Source organism: Eleginops maclovinus, chromosome 16 (assembly GCF_036324505.1).
Source record: "Eleginops maclovinus isolate JMC-PN-2008 ecotype Puerto Natales chromosome 16, JC_Emac_rtc_rv5, whole genome shotgun sequence".
Classification (NCBI taxonomy): Eukaryota; Metazoa; Chordata; class Actinopteri; order Perciformes; family Eleginopidae; genus Eleginops; species Eleginops maclovinus.
The window spans coordinates 9,165,852-9,186,094 of NC_086364.1; the positions used below are offsets into that span (position 1 = coordinate 9,165,852).

At 39.4% G+C, this 20,243-nt stretch overlaps 1 protein-coding gene across 1 annotated transcript; it reads left to right on the forward strand.

The window, feature by feature from the left end:
* The first annotated feature begins 1,194 nt into the window (after positions 1 to 1,194).
* kcnh4a (potassium voltage-gated channel, subfamily H (eag-related), member 4a) lies at positions 1,195 to 20,047 on the forward strand. The gene is given in 17 exon segments (XM_063903025.1): positions 1,195 to 1,270; positions 7,030 to 7,263; positions 8,633 to 8,771; positions 8,874 to 9,012; positions 9,735 to 9,987; positions 11,876 to 12,033; positions 13,001 to 13,208; positions 13,599 to 13,793; positions 13,884 to 14,083; positions 15,219 to 15,468; positions 15,560 to 15,774; positions 15,942 to 15,980; positions 16,674 to 17,041; positions 17,134 to 17,213; positions 17,340 to 17,416; positions 17,738 to 17,953; positions 17,955 to 20,047. Coding segments are annotated over 17 exon segments (3,594 nt in total). The 3' UTR covers positions 18,702 to 20,047.
* Positions 20,048 to 20,243: the final 196 nt, after the last annotated feature.

Consider the following 20,243-nt stretch of genomic DNA (forward strand, 5'->3'; position numbering starts at 1 on the left):
TGTGTGCAGAGTGTGTGTGCACGGCAGCTTCACTGCATGAAACCTAGAAGAAAGTGACAATTGGTAGGGATACTGTACAAAGAACCAGTGTGTGCAGTAGTTTAAAAATGCCATCAGTGAGTGTGTGTTTGTGTGTGCATGAAGGCTTATACAGCAATTATGTGTGTGTGTGTGTGTGTGTGTGTGTGTGTGTGTGTGTGTGTGTGTGTGTGTGTGTGTGTGTGTGTGTGTGTGTGTGTGTGTGTGTGTGTGTGTGTGTGTGTGTGTGTGTGTGTGTGTGTGTGTGTGTGTGTGTGTGTGTGTGTGTGTGGGGGGTGTTTGTTGATGTACAGTATGGGTAGAAAAAGAAATGTGATATGGTGACACAGACAGCGGGCTGATTGATCCTTCAAGCTGCTCACCGGCATTACGCTTGGCAGCAGATGTAATGTAGTGTCATTGAGCCAGACAGCATGCTCTTTATTTAACCTGAATCCTGGTCATCATGCGTCCATGGAAAAGCAGAAGAAAGGTCCGACACTACAAACACAAAGGAAGTCTAACCATTATCTTTTTCTCTGTGTGAAGAATATCCATAGCAACCAACACGTGCCGAGGTTCTCTTATAGTTCCCAATGATCATCGTTTCAAAATGAGCAGCCTGAGCAACAGCACAGCATCTTTTAGTTTCAGAAAAATCACAAAGATGGACAGGGATGAAGTGATTTCCAATAACTTATCTGGGGATTGTATGTAGTTTTTGTGAGAGAAAGGAAGAGAGAAGAAGAGAGGCATAACTGATACATTCTCTGTGTGTTGTAAAGGGGGGTGGTTCAGGCATTAGTGTGAGAGACAGAGGGAGGGAGGGAGAGAGGCAGGGGACTCGGAGATGGCAGGAACCATGGTTAGTGGAGTCAGACTGACTGAGTAGAAGCTGAGGCTCCGCTGTGATACAGTGATAAAGCGCTGAGAGGCAGGGTGGTGCGCAACTGAAACCTTGAAGAACAAAACAAGCAATGCTGCAAGTCAAGGCTTTCCTCCCAACAACATAGAATAGAAAAACAACCTTCACTCCATCAGAACATTTTTAAAGAGTTTGAAGCGAGCCCAAGGAGAGCTACCCTGTTATTATTTCAGGTTGTCTTTGGGGAAGGCTGAGAAACTACTGGAAACTTCTGTCTGAGAGTCTGCCGGCTTCCCCTCCTCTAGTTCATCATGCCTGTGATGAAGGGCCTCCTTGCTCCACAAAACACCTTCTTGGACACCATCGCAAACCACTTCGACGGCACTCGTAAGTATATTCTATAATTCTCTACAAGTGTCCCTTATTCAAAATATCCAAAGCTTGAAGTTAAAATGTAATTTGTGGGACAAACAAGGCATTCAAATGTTTTTATTGTGTGGCTACATCTTAAGGCTAGTTGTGCTATTTCTTGAAACTTTTTGCTCCACACATCATCAAATCTGAATTATGACGCCTGAATATAGATCCTTCTCAGTTGTTGAGGCTTCAACTGTAACAGTTAAGCTTTTAGGAGTTGTGCCTTTGGCATTTTTGTAACCTACTTTAGGTCTGTGACGGGCACCGAAAAACACTGCTGACGACAAATGTGGCCAACGGAAGTGAAGTCCAATTATTAGACTGCAAGTTGTGACAGTAAACCATAAATACAAATTGAGCTGAACTGAAGTGCCGCTTGTTGAGCCACAGAGCTGCTCCTAAGGATGTTTCACTGTTGAGATTTGTGACATTTTTACTCAAGGTCTTACCTTAAAACCAAGAAATACTAAAGGTTTATCCTTATGTTTGTCATCTTTCCCACAAATAACCCTAACCACACACTTGCCTGCATATGTTCAGCTAATGTTCTTCTTCAACCTTTATATTAAAAAAATGTAAGACTCTTTTTTGGGGCAAGATATATTGGCATTTCATTGATCTTTATATCTGCGTATTGGTGTGAGGTTAGCAGGAGAGGCAAAACAAAACGGAGGGCTGTGCAAAGGAAGCAACTCTGAGGTTAATATTGAAATGAACATTGTTTTTTTGAAGTTGCTGAAAATAAAAATGTCTTTATCAGCACATTTATTATCTATGTGATTTTGACATAAAACAATGGAAATGTGAAGCAAATATTACCTTAAGCAAATATTCTGCACCACAATACTTTACTTAATAAATATTACACATTTGTATTTTATTTTCTGCTTTTCTAATTTAAATTCCACCAATATTGCAAGGTTGATCTTCAAAAATCTTGATGGGACTTTGACTATTTTACCAAATGTAAATTAAGCTTTTATAAAAACATTTCTGCGAATGGGTTCTGTAGTTGACTGTATTAAAGAACAGCCCTCTTTTAAACAGTGTTTTACTCCACAAAACCTTGTTACTCATCAATATATATAAAATAGCAGGGATCACAGACTGTGCTTTTGCATTTTCTTTAAAGAGACTAACGATCAGACTGAGGTTGTTAATTTCCACGCTTGAACAGTAATGATGTTCACCCTTTGTTCATTATTTTTTACCCTGGTTATTTTATGTTTGTAAGCCTGAACCATGCCTCAGAAGAGTAGAAAGTCATAAGGAGGCACTTGTCAGCTCTTTCTAGAACACGATGAAAGGTGTGAGTGTGTAGGGGTCAGACGGTCTGTGTCCTTTACATATTCACAATTTCACAAATTCAGTGCGAGGACACAATCTCATGTCACACACACACTAATCCTCCGTGCCTTTTTCACGTTGTCTCGCCCTTGCTTTCTGCATGACACATAAACATACACTTACAGACACATATCAGCAGTGCAGACATTATTTCAGTCTAAGCTGCCATAATACCTCTGTATCAGATGTGTATGTGGGCGGATTGACCAAATATCTGAGTGGGAGGTGAAAGGGGAAGCTGACAAGAGATTTCTTCAGAGCAGAGCACTTTCCAATCTGAAGACACGCATTGAACATGTCTCGGTTTCTATTGAAAGCCTTTCTGTCTGAGTACGTATCGTTGAAGGCAAGAGGGAAACTTGAATTAATATCTCGATGAAAAATAAGTACATTTCCACAATGTGAGTGTGACTTGAGAATGGGCTCAGGGGAATGAAAGTGTTGTTCACAGGCACTAACAGGAAATTAATTGAAATCAATTTTGCAGAGGCAATTCAAATATCATGAAAGGTCTTGCTTGGTCATTTGAATGCAGAAAAAATACTTATACAGCTCTGGAAAAAACCTTGGAGACCACTCCAAATGTTTCTTAAATCTTTATCTCTACATGTATGGCAGCCATTCCAGTGTCAGTTTAATTACAACACAGAGAAAAAATTGTCAGTAGTTTATAGAATACAATAAAAATAAATAATAATAATTTAACTCAAAGACATGTCTATAAATAATAAAACAAGAGAAAATGATAAAGCTGAAGTGGTCTCTTTTTTTTTCCCGCGGCTGAATTATTAATATATAATTGCTGCGTCAAAATTGTTGTCAGCTTCAAACATAAATAAAGTGATGGCTTAAAGTAATATTTATAATATTGAATCTATTTTTTACTTTAGGGACTGCAGTTTCCAGAGTATCATAGATATGGACCTAATCAGTTAGTGTTTTTCATTCCTCCTTGTCGACTGTCTTCAGCTAATTGCCTCGGTAGGTGTGATATACATATACTCCCTCCTCATAAGTGCTGAAATGGAAAATGAGTAATGAAAATCATTGAGTTTGAGTGCCTGCAATTAAAACGAAAATAAGCAAGGGACTTAGGTGAGTGCCAACTAGAACTGGATAAGTAACAATGAATAAAAAATCCCTAAAAATGTTTTGTTACATAATGATTCACAACATGCACTGATCCTCTATCTAAGCGTATGAGTAGTTATTGACAAGGGATCACTGTGAGTAAGAATCACAGATGAACAATTGTTTGGCCGGTCAGGCGCTGATGGCTGTCAGTGCGAGCCATACTGTTGTACGCCTGAAAAACATGAAACCATAGAAACAGAATGAAGAAAGACTGGCAGAGGAAAGGGAAAGAGTTTGATTTGAGTCATCTGGCGTTACAGGATCCAATCAATATTTACCTTTGCTAGTTAAAATAACAGTTAATCCTTACTCATTTATGCTGCACACACCTCAGCAGTTTGAGTTATTCAAATGCGATTGGAATTGTGTAGCATGAGAAACAGAACGAGGCCAATATTGAAGATCTCTTGTTGGAACATTGTCCTAATAACCTTAATGCAAATTTCAGCATTGGCATATGTTATTTATGTATTTTTTCGATACAAATCACTATGGCAACACGAGCATGGAACAATCTTGGGAGATAAACTGTATACTTATCAGGTAGAGAATATCCACACATCACTAATTACATGTGTTTCTCTCTAGAACACTTGTTAACACCCCCTGCTGCCAGCTCTGTAATTATTTTTTTTAAATTGGAATAGTATGAACTGAATCAGGTGTATCTACAGCTGCATGTGGCATTATCAGCCTGTGGTTATCTCCCTTTCTTTAAGAGAAAAGAAAGCATCACGCTCATTAAAACAGGATGAAGAACAGTGTTGTGTTTGCAGCTGTATCGCCATTATAGAGTTTTGTAGCAGCTGAACAAAGACGTCTGTTTGAAATTGAATCATTTTGCACCCAGAGGGACTGAAGTGAAAAGACGACACCATTCAGTGGACTCGGTCCATGCGTCTGAAATGCTGAAAGGATATTTAGAGTTATGTGAAAACAAATGAAAGCAGGCACACATTAGTCAGAGAGAATGAGGACACGATTTTGCTTTTGTTTCTTTACACAAAAACCCTGAAGGGCTTCAAACCTTGTTTATTCTTACAAATCAATATGAAGCTTATAAAGTAGATCAAATGAAAACGGTACTTTATTTCCAAATGTCTTATTTTTTATTAGCAGCTAGTGAAGAGGATGATTACTCACACACCAGAAAGTTATATTTGTGTGGTTTTCTACAAAACATGTATATCAATCTGTTGTTTGTGTAGATTTATAGGTAATAAAGTACATTAACTATGACATCATGCTATCTGATTAAAACGTATATCTAGTTTGTCACAGCTTATCCGGATGAATGTGAAAAAAGCACTTTGGTAATTTACTATTCTTTATTTTTATTAAAAATGAGACATACAGCATCTTGCAGATTCCATTCAGTCATTTGTGTAGTTGCAGATGCATTTACATTTTGTTCGGCTTCACCACCCACGCGTACTGCCTAAAATGACTATTCAATGTTCCAGCAGTTAGAAAAAATATATTTTTTTTGGTCTGGAATTGACAAAGTTCTTCATCTCCACAATTTTGTTTAATGGCTAAAAGCATCATTTACAGAGAAGCGTTTTTTTTTTTAGCCTTATGGAAACATACTGTTATATGATAACCATGAGATTAATTTTCAATATACTTCTCAGCTGAGTAACAAAAAAAATGTTACCTGGTGCGTTTATGTGATGCTTTTTTTGTTTCGTTTTTTAACAGGCATTGCCAGAATAAGGAATTAATCTATGGAGAATATTTTTAAAACAAAGAATTGTTAATTTAGCAGCAACCAGCAGAACATTGTAGCCTATGTTTTACTCAACAAATGTTTGTTTGACATCTTTAGTTTCTTGTAAGCTTAGATTCCTTTTAAATTAAAATATATTCAATCAAGAAAATAAATGATTATGTAATACAAGATAAACATGATTGATTTCTTGGTCAAATCCACAACCTCCCTGGCAGTAGACACAAAAAAAGTTCCTCCTTTACCAGCAATTTAAAATGCTGAACATACTTATTTATATTTATAATCAAATCAAACAGTATATATATTTTAAACAGACCAGAATGATGGCTTCAATGTTTGGTACTTCAGGTATTTGATGCTAATAGATTTGTCTATTTTCTTAGTGTAGTATTTTCTTAGTACTTGGTTCACATCTTCGTCCAATGGTAGCCATTTAATGAGCACAAGGATTCTAATCTGGAACATCTCTGCATGAAGGCATCAAATCTGACTATATAAGTAAATGTATAAGGCTTACTCACTTATATATTTTAAAACAAACAGACTGGTGTTTTAAAGGGAGTGATGTGACACACAGGACCAGTAACTTCCTGGAGTGTCTGCTGGTTGCTTGGCAACTGCAGATTTAATAGGTAAACTGAAACGACTGCAGTCTGATACAACAAGGCTGCTTCAACATTACGGCCATTTTTGAGGATGTGCGGTTGGACTGTGTGGCATTATGCAGAGAGTTATATCAGGGCCGAAATGGACAACAGATTTGAAAGACCTCAGCATACCACAATAAATTGCATTAAAAAATGCAAACCCTCCAAAATAATCATCTAAACTCTAAAACAATGTGGGAGTTCAATGCTTTTTATATATTTCAAATGGCTGGGAAGGTATCAGGATCTCCAATGTAGAGCTGGAAAAGGTTGAGGTCGTTCAATACCGTGTTTATCCTAATGCAATCCCAAAGAGCCAAAAATATATGGATATGTATTTATAAAGATAGTGGGTTATTGCGTGGGTCTGTGTATTTGTTTGTATATGTAATTGTTTAAATACTAAAATTCATTGCGCACCCGGTGTCCGGATGAAAACGCACCACCCATTCTAATTAAGAGCAAAAAGCACCAGTGAGGCCCTTGTCCCGCATGGAGCCAGCTGGAGCCCTGCATATATCCTCAGACTTCATGCACATCACTGGCTTACTTCAAAGCTCTCTCTGATGTACACTCGACTATTTCAGGGCTCTGAGCTGAAAGCACACGGAAGGACTCAGAAAAAAGTAGTTTGCTGTTGGTGCAGCAACAAACAAACCAAATCTGAATCAATGTCACAAGAGAGTGCGGAGAACAAAAGGAGAACCTGGTTGCTATATTTCTATGTTGCTGAAAAACATTTCCTTTCAGAGCTGCAGCTATCTGAAGCATTAAGAAAAAATCATGAAATATCCCCTGGTGTTCATCAGTCCTTTTTATTCATCAGGGTACCTCTGTAGATTTTCCTCCAACTTTTATTTCCCTTGCAGACAGTAACTTCCTACTGGGGAATGCTCAGGGTCGTCATGGTCACCCCATCGTGTACTGCTCTGACGGGTTTTGTGAGCTGACCGGCTTTGTTCGGACTGAGGTGATGCAGAAAACTTGCACCTGCCGCTTCCTTCATGGAGCAGAGACCAATGAGAGTGTGATCCAACAGGTAGATAAAGCTCTGGAGGGCCAGCAGGAGTACCAGGGAGAGGTCTGCTTCTATAGGAAAAACGGTGAGGATCACATGATCACCCAGATGTTGAGTTGGTCATGCACCCTGAAACACAACTGTTTTGATATTGTATTTAAAGGTCATCTATTATGCAAAAACGACTATTTCTTGTCTTTTATACATAAATATGTGTCCCCTCTGTGTTAAGAGATTCGGATTGTTTCAGGAAAATACATTCTCTCTTTTTGTGCTGATCTCTATAAAAACCTGTCTGAAAATGAACTGATCAGATGTTGGCCTTTTTGTAATGTCCCAATGTATTTTTGGGTTGTGCAACTAACCAATGAACAAGCTAAAACCTGCACTCCTTATCATCTGAATCTCCTCCTGGAGCACCACTGTGTTTTTTTAAACCAATCGTCTTGGAGCGTGGCCAGCAGCAGCTCACTAACATTTAAAGCTAAAGACACAGAACTTTTGAAGGGCATGATCTGTTTGGTATTTCGAGTCAAACACTTCAGAGACATGTTGTGTATATATCTGAGACCTATACGATAATGTTGAAAAAGAGTATAATAGGGGATTTTGAAAACTCATCTCAAATATTTAACAATGTAACAATTGATGCCAATTTCTTCAATATCAGGAATTTTCCTGCCATTTCTGTCATTGCAACTACAGTTATTCCTTTTAAAGAAAGCACTTAGAAGGGAGGGAGATGAGCCAAATTTGGACATTTCAGAGTTTGTTAATTCTTACTACTAGACCGCTGCTGAGGAGATCACACCGTAGCTCAGGAGGGGCTAGGTGCAGTCTGGAAAACAAATATAAGTTTTCTCTATCAGAAATCTCCATGGAATACATTTTGAATATTCCTTTTTGTATTTGTGGAGAGCATGACACTTTAGATTTGTGAGCGCTAAACTTTCCCCAGTAAAGAAAAGCAAAAGAGAGCAAGAGAATGAAAGAAGTTAAAGAAAACAAGCATTTGATGTTAGATAAATCAACAGCAGACAGGAATGGGAACATCATATGGCCTCTGGCATAGTTTAAAGACCATTAGAAAGGAGGTTGTGACAGACTTACATAAAAAACTTGATCAGTGCTTAAGTCATTTTAAGTTAAGTGGCTGTCATTACACTTCCAGTCGTTCGTAAACACTGGAACGGACCATTTTTTTTAGCAGAAGCAATACGATAACTTCTAAATTAACACAATTAATTTAAATCAATATTGTAAATCAAGTCTTTAGTTTATTCAGTAGGTAGATGTGTGTTGCGTGGTGATGCGTCTATCATAATCATCATGTTGGTGTTCTTTTACGAAAAGATATTGTTATTCAAGCATTAATATAAATCCATTTTAGGGGGAAGAACTGTCAGGCAGTATTGCTGGTTACCTCAGTTTAATACTCTGTGTGATATCCTCAGGAAATCAATTTTGGTGCCTCCTGGATATTGTGCCAATTAAAAATGAGAAAGGTGAGATGGTGCTGTTCCTCTTATCCTTCAAAGATGTCAGTGAATCCTACGGGAAAAGACATCACTACAGCCAAGGAGACGGTGAGGCCTTGCTAGAAGCCATTTTAATTATATTCTTAAAATGTCATTTTATCACATTCATATATTGAATTTATGGGAGGATGTACTACAATAATCCAATGGTTTTCTTCACAGGTATGTCAGAGGAAGCTCAGCAGAGTAGGAAAAGCAATCGATCGCACTTTTCCCAAGCTCGAGAGAGGGGGAGGACTATTCTGCAGCACCTTACCAACCTGTTCTCTAAGAGGGGCAATAGGAAACTGACCAAAGTAAGAAACACAAACGTGTGATAATATGAGGTTAATGCATAACTGATAATGCATGACATTAATAACTGTCATTGTTAAATTGACTATTTACTAAAAGGTAGTTAATTTACAATTTACAACTTATAAATGAAAGTTATTATAAAGTATAAAAGAATGTACATTATTTGTCTTTTTTCATCTTTAAGTCTGGTTTTATTTATCCACAGAACTCATATGGGTTTAAGGTGGCCGTAAACATATAATCCAAGCCCTTCATATTTGTACATTTATAATAGGTTTCTGTCCCACTTTGTTGAACGCTCTCATTGTCAACGAGGATGTCAATGAGAGCACTGCAAATTAAAATCTCATACCTCAATTTTTCACAGAGTTCAATTTCTGCAAAAAGCTCCCAGGGGTTAGACTTTTTGATTTATCTGTGTCCTTGTTTTCAGAGTGTGTTTGTTGAGCATGGAGGCGCAGTCTTCCTTCACTCACGTTAGTGGAGATTAAGCAAAGAGTCATTCCTTCTCTCTTTAGCCTTCATCCAGGCATATTTATTTTAGGAATATCAACACTAGTTTCAACTACATCCCTCGTGTCTCACGCACGGATCATCACAGGTGATTGAACAGACAGAATTTACGTGCGCCGTGTGGTGACGTCACATATTACGTACCATAATACATGGAGTAAGGGCGCATCACAAAGTAAAACTTAACAATCTGTGTCCTTATTTTCAGAGTGTGTTTCAGAAACCGTCTCTGCCCGAGTACAAGGTGGCAGCTGTGAAGAAGTCCCGTTTCATCCTGCTGCACTACAGCGTGTCCAAGGCCTTGTGGGACTGGCTCATTCTGCTGGCCACCTTCTACGTGGCTGTGGCTGTGCCTTACGACATCTGCTTTGTGAGCCACGATGAGGGCAGCGACTACCACTCGCTTGTCAGCCGCAGCACTATGGGCAGTGACATAGCAGTGGAGATGCTCTTTATTCTTGGTATGTTCATATTTGATTCAAACATTTCTGTTTGCTTTGTATGTTTGCAGTCAACCAGGTCTTTCTCCACATAGTACTCTTTTGTATTCTAACTTCTTTCTGTCACATACTTGGTAGTTTGCACCACTTTAATCTTAAAGTAACATCTCCGACGCTGATTTCATGCTGCACAGCTGACCTTTTATGTTGAGGCGTCTTGGGCAGAGTTGTAAAAAGATAACTATGTTCAGTTTAAACAACTATATTCCCCAGTGCAGTCACATTGGTTTCCCTGGCGATAGTTGACAGGACTACACCTCCTACCTTTCCTCCCACTCAGGGTGTCTCTGTTGCCCCAGGTTACGAATCATAATTAGATTTATCTCACTTCGTCCCACTTTTCCTCCAAACGAGGTGTTATAGCACATCTGTCAAAAAGCTCAGACTTCCTCTCTCTCTCAAGGTGTTTCTGGGGACAAAATAAGCTCACACTGCTGTTTTTATGTCTTTTCTTTTTTGTGAAAGTAAATCTTATATGGCAAGTTTCAGCATTGACAGTGGAGTATAGCAACAAAAGCTTGTCCCTGAAAGAACTTCTTTTTAACTTGCATGCACTCTCTGTTCAGTCCAACTCCAATAAACAAAAGAAGAGCTTGTGTGAAGTGAAAAGTTAAATATATTGCCAGGGATTTAAAACAATAACAAGATGGTTAGTTTGAAATAGGCTACTGTTAATTTTCAACCGGATATTTCATGTGTTTTCTGATCCAGCTTGTTTCTTTTTCTTTTTTTTTTGAGTAATTGCTTTCAAATAATTTACAATCGGCATTTCTTTAAAATATTGAACATATAACTTCATCTTTCAGCTCCTCTATTTTGCCTTGTAATGTTTTATTTTTCAGACTAAACTGCCCGTCCAAACGGTTCCGCTGCGTTGACGCTTGACGCACCTTCCCATTCACTTTGAATGGGGTGACATCAAGCGTTGCCGAACTGCATTGTGGTTCCGTTGCTTCGCTTTGGCTGCGTTGCTTGGGTGAAAGTTTAGAAAAGTTCGACGTTTCAAGCGTTGACGGAAGCGCCAGCCAATCAAATCCCGCCTATGCAAATATGCTGGTACAAGCGCTAGCCAATCAAACTGCGTGTATGTGTGTCCGGGCGGGAGATGAATGTGATTGGTTGTTGGTCGCGTTAACCCCAAGCGCCAGACATGCCCACCAGCAAGCGTCAACGCAACGGTACCATGTGTACACTGCGTAACTCTATGACTCTACTGCAGCTATTATTTTACCATCAATTTAATTATCTTAAATGTATAAAAAGTTGAACACATATATTTAACTTTTTTGCCTTGCCAGCTTCAAAGGAATAGCCAATTTTATAATTCTGAAGTATTTATTATTGACTAATTTACTTTCTAATTATTGTATGTACCTCGGATAAAGGCAAGGCAAGGCTAATATATTTATATACATTTGAACACAAGGCAATTAAAAGTGCTTTGCAGGAAATACAAAATAAATATTAAAAGCGTTAAGATATTGTGCAACAGAAACACGTTATAAATTATAAATCGGAACAGTTTTTATTACAAATGTGTACTTTGTAATAACGTTTAATTTTAAATGACTTAGTGCTTTAATAGTGCTTTATTTTTTGTCTCTATCTTTACTTTTCCTTAAACAATGTACATTTCCTTCCTCTGGGACGAACAAAGGTATTCAGATTCTGATCAAATTACATTTAAATAGGTTAAGAAACAGTTATTAAAAGCAAAGACAAGTTGAAATGAAATAGCTTAAACAGTCCTCTCCTAAACTCTTAGACCTAAATGTATCATCCAATCATGAAATGTTTTTCTTTAAATGTGTGTTTCTTGATACATTTCCTTTACTTCTCTTCTTTTCAGACATAATCCTAAATTTTCGTACAACCTATGTGAGTCAGTCAGGTCAGGTAGTGTACGACGCCCGCTCCATCTTCCTCCATTACTGCACCACTTGGTTCTTTGTGGATCTGATCGCGGCGTTGCCCTTTGACCTTCTCTATGCTTTCAACATCACAGTGGTAAGATTGTTACATATCTCTGAGCACAGTGTGCCCCCAGGTTTTACACGTTTCTGTCTCTTTAAGTGCACCAACTTTGAGACAGCCACTAATGTTTTAGTTGTGCTGTTCCCCCAGAGCACTGGACTGGAGATGATTATCCCTCTACATTCAAACACTTCACTGAGCATCGTCGTTTGTTCGCTCGCTTCGGTTTTATCCTCCAGTTAAACACTAGTACTTCTCATGGATTAGTTTTGCTTTGCCTCAGGCCTCAGATGACTTAAAAGGACATCTCTCTATCAGGGTTTAAAACTCAATTTGGTTTCTACATTTTGTTAAGTTAATCTTTTATTTACTTTGTCTTTATTTATATCGTCTTTATTCGCACGTGACACTGCTCTGATTCTTCACTGTAGTTTTATTCTACTGTTTGATTAACCTTGATTGTACATAGCTAATTGTAATGCTCTATTTATTCTTGTTAGAATCTTTTTTAATTACTTTTTATATATGTATTATGCATTTGTGTTACTTAAAAAAAATTAAAACCTACCTTGCCTTCAACCATATCCTAGGTTTTGTTGAAATTTAGAGCAAGTGCTACAGAAGAAAAGACATTAACTTAAAGTTAGAGGACAAAAGATGATGGCTTACATTTATCTAACGAAGCTGCAACTAATGATTAGTAAATTGTTAAAAATGTGTTGTTTTGTCTATTCAGAACGCAACATTTTTTATTCTAATATATAAATGTAATATATAACATAGGAAGGTGGGGAATCCTTGCATTTGAAAGAGGAAAACAGCCATTTTTACTCAAAAAATAACATCAATCATTAACAGATTACCAAAAATGTGCCCAATTATTTTTCCACTGATACACTAATCGATTAATTGACTAAGCCAAATTATTACATCTCTAAAATAAATGTTTAACTTGGTGGATAAATCTTGTATGTTCTTTTTTTCCTATCTGTTCTCCCAGACCTCGCTGGTGCACTTGTTGAAGACGGTTCGTCTGCTGCGTCTGCTGCGCCTGTTACAGAAGCTGGATCGCTACTCCCAGTACAGCGCTGTGGTCCTGACCCTGCTCATGTCTGTGTTTGCTCTGCTGGCTCACTGGATGGCTTGTGTCTGGTACATCATCGGACGTAAGGAGATAGAAAGCAGTAACCCTGTGACCTGGGAAATAGGTGAGCACATTGCGTGTGTGTGGCCATGTGTTTGACAGCTTCAAAACCCCTGTATTGAAAGTATAATGTCCTCCCTCGCTCATTAAGCTTTAAGGAGACATTTCTTTGTCTCTCGTGGCAATCCTAAAGGGCCAGGACTGCACATCCTCATCATGCTCGAATGCCTCTGCATCATTTCAACCTCTAGGTTGTGTCCTCCTCTAGGCGCGGAGGGACTTTAGGTCACAGACTAATGCCATTATATCACCAGTGATGTATTATATCATTCTACATTATATCAGCCATCATAAAACCAATCAAAGAAGAAGGGGTCATCCCTTGAAGCAGAGTCGTTTGATTAGTCACCTAAAATGAATCTTATACAACCACCTTCTGGCCTTTTTGTCCCAGGCTGGCTTCAGGAGTTGGGAAAGCGTTTGGAGACACCATACATCAACCGCACCGTGGGTGGTCCCTCTATCCCTAGCGCCTACATCGCCTCTCTCTACTTCACCCTGAGTAGCCTCACCAGCGTCGGATTTGGCAACGTGTGTGCCAATACGGATGCTGAGAAGATCTTCTCCATCTGCATTATGCTCATGGGTGGTGAGTTTAACTAGTAGCCAAAACAAGATTCCAAGAGTTATGATACATATGTAGCAATATCCTTATGTCACACCCCTCTCCCACCCCCAGCCCTGATGCATGCAGTGGTCTTCGGCAATGTGACAGCCATCATCCAGCGCATGTACTCACGGCGCTCTCTCTACCACACCCGAATGAAAGATCTCAAGGACTTCAACCGTGTGCATCGGCTGCCTCAACTGCTGAAGCAGAGGATGCTGGAGTACTTTCAGGCAACTTGGTCCGTCAACAATGGCATCAATGCCAATGAGGTGGGCGTAGAATCTGAATATTACTAATTTATTATTAAAGTGAGAAGTTTTCCTGTTAAAGTGAGTTTATTTCAGTGTTAAATATGTGACCTGTGGGCTGTAAAAATGTCCTTTTCATGAAAAAAAATATACATTTGGTGGTTGCGCTTGATTGTAGATTTAGAATTTTAAAATAGGTCACCTGAAATTCTATGTTTTTTGATTCCATTTCCTTAAGTAGATGGCACACATTAAGAACTGCAGTACCAATACCAGAGCTGATCCAGGGAAAGATTCCTTTAATGATAGGAGTAGGAGTTGAAATATAGTGACGATACTTATTAACACCCTTGCCGCCACCATCTGTAGTTAATTTATTCACTGTCGAAGGTAACAGACACAGCCAACGATTTCTGAGAACTTGTTGGCGTTAACACCTCGTGTCTGTTTTTACTGAGCAGCTTGGCACATCATGTGAGTGCATCAACCTTCAATACCACAATCTGTGCCCCCTTTTTTTTCCTTTTGCATTTCCACGAGGTGAAAGAAGTATTTAAATCCTTAATAAGAAGCAGCAGATGAAAATCTCTAATTCATATAGAAATCTTCTCTCTGGGTACACCAAATGTTTTGTTTTTTACCAAAAGAGGAAGAGAGAGTGCAACATATTTTTGTGAACATACATAAACAGATCCAGTGTTAGACAGACGGACGACCAGCTGCTGCTGCAGTTGTGCTGCTTTCGCTATGCAGCCAATGTAGACAAGAAGTTAGTGTGTTTGAATCAACTAGTGCCACTTTCCCATTTCATGGAGTCATTTGATTCAGTGTTTAAATTAAGGTTCTTCCCAATAGAACTAAGAAAAAAATACAGAGCCTTACAGTGTACAAAACATTACCAAATCAAATTTCTTGAAATAGACAGCATGCAGTGCTCTTTAAAGTTTTGTAATGATCCTTTTTATCTTTTTCATGGACATTTGTGTTCAATAGCTGCATAAAGGCATTCAGTCAGTGGGACAGTGTAGGGAAGCACACCATTGAAAAGAAATAGTGAGGTGGCGGTATGTCCTGAAGCACTGAAGCATATACGCTTCAGCATCAAATGCATTTCAGTGGTGACTGAAGACTTTTTTTTTGCTGACCTTTTTCTTAGCTGCTGCATGACTTCCCAGATGAGCTGCGAGCTGACATTGCCATGCATCTGAACAAGGACATCCTGCAGCTGCCTGTGTTTGAGCGAGCCAGCAGAGGGTGCTTGCGCTCCCTCTCCCTGCACGTCAAGACTTCTTTCTGTGCACCTGGGGAATACCTTATACGCCATGGAGATGCCCTGCAAGCTAATTATTTTGTCTGTTCTGGCTCCCTGGAGGTTCTGAAAGATGGCATGGTTCTGGCCATTCTGGGTTAGTATGCATCAAGTGTCAAACATTTCCTCTCTTACTCATTTTGCACCTTTTAGACAAAGTAGTTACATCTCCGTTTTAATATCTACAGGAAAAGGTGATCTCATTGGCGCTGACCTGCCGGATCTTGACCAGGTGATCAAGACCAATGCAGACGTGAAGGCGCTGACCTACTGCGACCTCCAGTACATCAGTGTTAAGGCTTTGTGGGAAGTCCTCCGGCTCTATCCGGAGTACGGCAGCCGGTTCAGCTCTGACATCAACCACAACCTCACCTACAACCTGAGAGAGGGCAGTGAAGCTGACGTAAGAACACATTTGCTAACACAACACTGCAGAGACAGGCAGATATTTCGATGTGCCAGTGTTTAATTTCTTTGCTCCTGCTCATTGACAACAAGATACCTATGTTTTGCCACCAAATAACGAATGCGTGTTTAATACCTTGCTTATTTTGGCTTTCATAACTCTAGGGAGTAACGAAGCTTGCATGGTCTTCAAGGCTTTCTCAGGTATGTGCGCAAGCAATGACTTCAGCCTTCATCTGCTGGATCATTTGACAGTCAGTTACAGCCCAATTAAAAGTCTATACTGTGCTATCCTGAAAACCGGTAATGGTTAAAGTTGAGAATGGAACATTAACCGCATGAACTTGAACACAAAGCTGAGATAAAGATGGATATGATGCTGTAAAATACAGTGAGGAAAACAGCTGCTTTATGGTGGACACAGATGAGACCATTTAGATGTTGAATAGATTCCTCTTAAAGCTGAAATAAGTGTACAAGTTAACTAAAGGATTCTGAAAAAAGAGGAGCCAAAAATAAGCCAATAAAACAGTGTGACCATTTACAAATGTAAAAAGACTGTACCTGTTTCTATTCCATTTTTTGGTTTATGGTCAGTTACAGAGGAGAAGCTTCGATTTGATTTGTAGATTAACCATTTTGCTATATTCTTCAACAGAAATGTTAATTGGACTCATCGAAGGATTTCTCACATTAAATGAGAAGCTCCTCTTTTGTGTCTATTCATTCATACTAGATTTCTTCTAGGTATAGACAGGAACAATATTATTTAGTCAGGGAAAACTAATTTCCTAAATCTCATGATTTCTTTTACAGTATGTTTAAGTTTTTAGTGTTCATTTAAAATGATGGGCCTAGAAAAGTCTACATCTAATTTTCCATCTTTTGTCTCCTCAGGGTCATACTTCTATGGACCATAAGCTGCCCTATATCGTTGAGGCAGATGATGGTGAACGTGGTGAAGACGTGAGACACCATCAGCAGAGGAAAGTGCCTCTGTTACATGGAGTGGGCAGCCCTGTGCATCAGCCCTGCCTCAGCACCATGTTAGGAGAGGAGCTCCACCACATCAGTGCACTCCGCAACTGTGGGTCCCCTGTTCAGGGCGGTAGAAGCCACAGCCCCTTTCATCTGTCATTCACCAATCAGGAGCTCTCTCCTTCTCCTGTGCCCAGTCTAAGCAGCGACCAGACCATGAACCAGCGGCCCGCCAATCTACTAATGCCATCCTTGAATTGTCTTAGCCCACCTAGCCTTAGCCCCAGGTAACCTGTTGATAACCCAAATATAAATAAGCAATCACTTTTGCATTTATTTATATTTATGATTTTGTAACACCTATTTGTGTCTCTGTTAGGGTCGTGGATGGAATTGAGGACAATGGTCATGCATTTCAATTTAATGTAGAGCACAGGGAGACAAAGACTAACGTACCAGGTAAAGTGAACTGTCTTGAAGAAATATGAAATAGCTCAATTTGATTCAAATCACTTTCCCTGAACCAATGATCAGCTAATTTTCAGTTCAGCTGTACTATATAGCTTTGTTTACATCCTTTTTTAGACCAGTTCCAAGTGAGTGCTCACCTGCTTCTGGAGACAGAGGAAGTGAGACAGAACATCAGCAAATTGAACAAAGAGGTACAGTTTTCAGATAAATGTGGAGTAAAAAGTATACTATTTGCCTCATAGATGTACTGAAGTGTAGCTATAAAGAATGGAAATACTCAAGCAAAATACAAGTACCAATTATTGATTGAAAATCATTTTTTTAAAAAGGTTAAAATATAGGAAATATAAATTATCTGGCTATGCAGAATTATCAATACATTCCTCTGCCAAATGTGCTTACAGTGCTATAGGGTAGCAAACATATGATAGCGAATATTGCAATTGTTGCTATATATATAAAATCATTCAAAACAGATATGCCCAACAGCAAACTTTTTCTCTTTTTCTCAGGTGAGCACCCTGAACCAGGAAGTGACCAACCTGGCCAAGGAGCTCCACGACATAATGCATTTCCTACAGTCTCAAATGTCCATGCACCATGCCCCTCCTGTCTCCTATGGCATGCAAAGGGTTCCCAGTCCTAGTGTGAGTGCTTCCAGCAACTGGCAGCCCCACATCCCTTTAAATATTGCCACCGGTCTGCACCTCCATCATGAAGCTATTAGCCTACCCTGCCAGAAATGTGTGGGGCTGCAGTGGTATCCCCTCTCAGGGTATTAGCCCAACCTTGCTGCACTCTTCCAGCCCTGTGTCATCCTGTCTACACCTGTGCTGCTCTGACAGGAAAGGGGCCACAGCCCATAGGTTCCAAAGCCAGTGTGGACCCTTTCAAACGTCGAGAACAACTCCAAACTCTCCGTACATGACCCACCCACATGCCCGGGGCGGTCCATCCCTCCTAGGCCCCAGCCCTTCCTTCAGTAGCTTCCCGGTGGTTTGTCAGGCCCCACAAGTCCAATACAATGCCTCTATGGCAACAATGAGCTACACACACCCTCTATGTTCCTCTGTAAATTCTGGCTTCTCCCATCCATCTCTGGGTGTTCAAACCAACTCTGGCCCCACATATAATCAGACACCCATACATTCTTCCATGTCTTACACTGGCCCGCTGCAGTATCACACTACCTTCAGCACTCTCACTCCGTCAGTAGTCCACCCTTCAACATGCACAGGGCACAGCCAGTACCACCAGGGCTCTGTCAATGGCCCAAGGCAAAATGACCTAGTTGGATCCAGCCCTACCCACCTCCCACAGGACCCTCCTTGTTCTCTAACGGGGCCAGCAACAGACAGAGACTGCAGAGCTTCACTGTATCATGAGAGGACGAACAGTATTGAATCTCAGGATATGAGCTGCAGTACTCCACCTGTAGAAGTTCAATCATCTCTCTTGGATGTAGAAGACATATAAAGCCCATACTGGTGGCTTTAGTATCTTGTATATGTGTTATAATGATGACTTAATTGTTCATTTAAAACTTTTGGGGCAAAGTTACCATCAAATAAAATGCTCCCTGCTCCCTCCACCAAGACATGTACTACACACTCTCTTCAGGGTTCAAAAGTATTTAGATATTTATGTTATCAGGTACACTAGATAAGGATTAGCAGGAGGTAGAATTATTGTACATTTTTCATTATAGGATAATATGTTGCTCAGGTTTGAATTGTAAGTTATGATCCACAGGGATGAGGCGCCACACAGTGGAGACAGTGTGTAACAAAAGGCGGATCTTTTATCACACAACACAGAGGAAATAACATGAACATGATACTCTTTCTGAAACTGATGAACTGAAGAAAGGAGCACAACTGTACATTTAATGAAGAGAATCACAACAGTTTGCACTATACATATGTACAGTGTGTTATTTTGATAATATGTTTTGTTTCATTCTGTTTTGCCTTTATAGAAACATACATGCGCACTTATCAGACCAGAGCTCGATTATGGGCTTTGCTGTATGTGCTTTAAAATATTTTTTATTTTAAAGTTATATTTATTTATCTTAAAAACAAGTAATGCAGTAATGTATTTTCTTAAACAATACCAGTGTTGTTTCACAGCACTTCTTCAAAATTAAAACATACTCAGCAGGACTTTTTATAGGGAATGAAATACTCCCTTTATAGTAGCCTACATATCAAGGAGGGGGCAATATACCTAAATATATATTGGATTTTAGTGCTCCAGTATTCCATTCCTGAGGGTGTGACATTTTTATCCTGATGAACAATTTAGGCAACTACAACTTTTGGTGATAATAGGAACATTTTACACACACTGTAATCCCTCCCTAGGTGTCATTTGTTAACCTCACACTACTAGTCCTCACCAACAAGAGCATGTGTTCTTGATAGGGTAAAGCACTGCATACAAGCCCTTATGTAACCCTGAAGCATTTTACATGAAATCCTGACTTCATTGGTGTATAACAGGTGTTAGCTGTAATTCTGATGAACAGTAGTGTTAGGTATAAAAACAGACAGGCCAATGTCGAAGAAGGGAATGCATCTTTTTGTACAGGAGACAAATAACAGTTTATAAGATCTAACCTTCCACAACGTCTGACTAGCTCTCTTCCTCAAATCAGCTGTTGCATAAGCTCATCAGACGAGAACATCCCCTGGATCATAATGTTCAATAGAAACATGCTGATAAACATGAAGTCTGATTAATTACATTATCACTAATTATCTACATAATTTAAGGCTGCATGCATCATTGTGTCAACTTGCCATTGTAAATGTTTATCAGACTACATGATGGGAGTTGTCACTCTTTTTCTGTGATAGATTCATTAAAGGGAGTCATAGATTCCACCTTCAGACTCATCTTTTTTCTTTGTTTGTGCATGTTCATCAGGTCTGTAATCGAGCAGCAGCAAAAAATGTCAAATGAACACAAGGTGAGTGCGTGAGTGCATGCACCCAGGAGTGAGGAATAGTACTT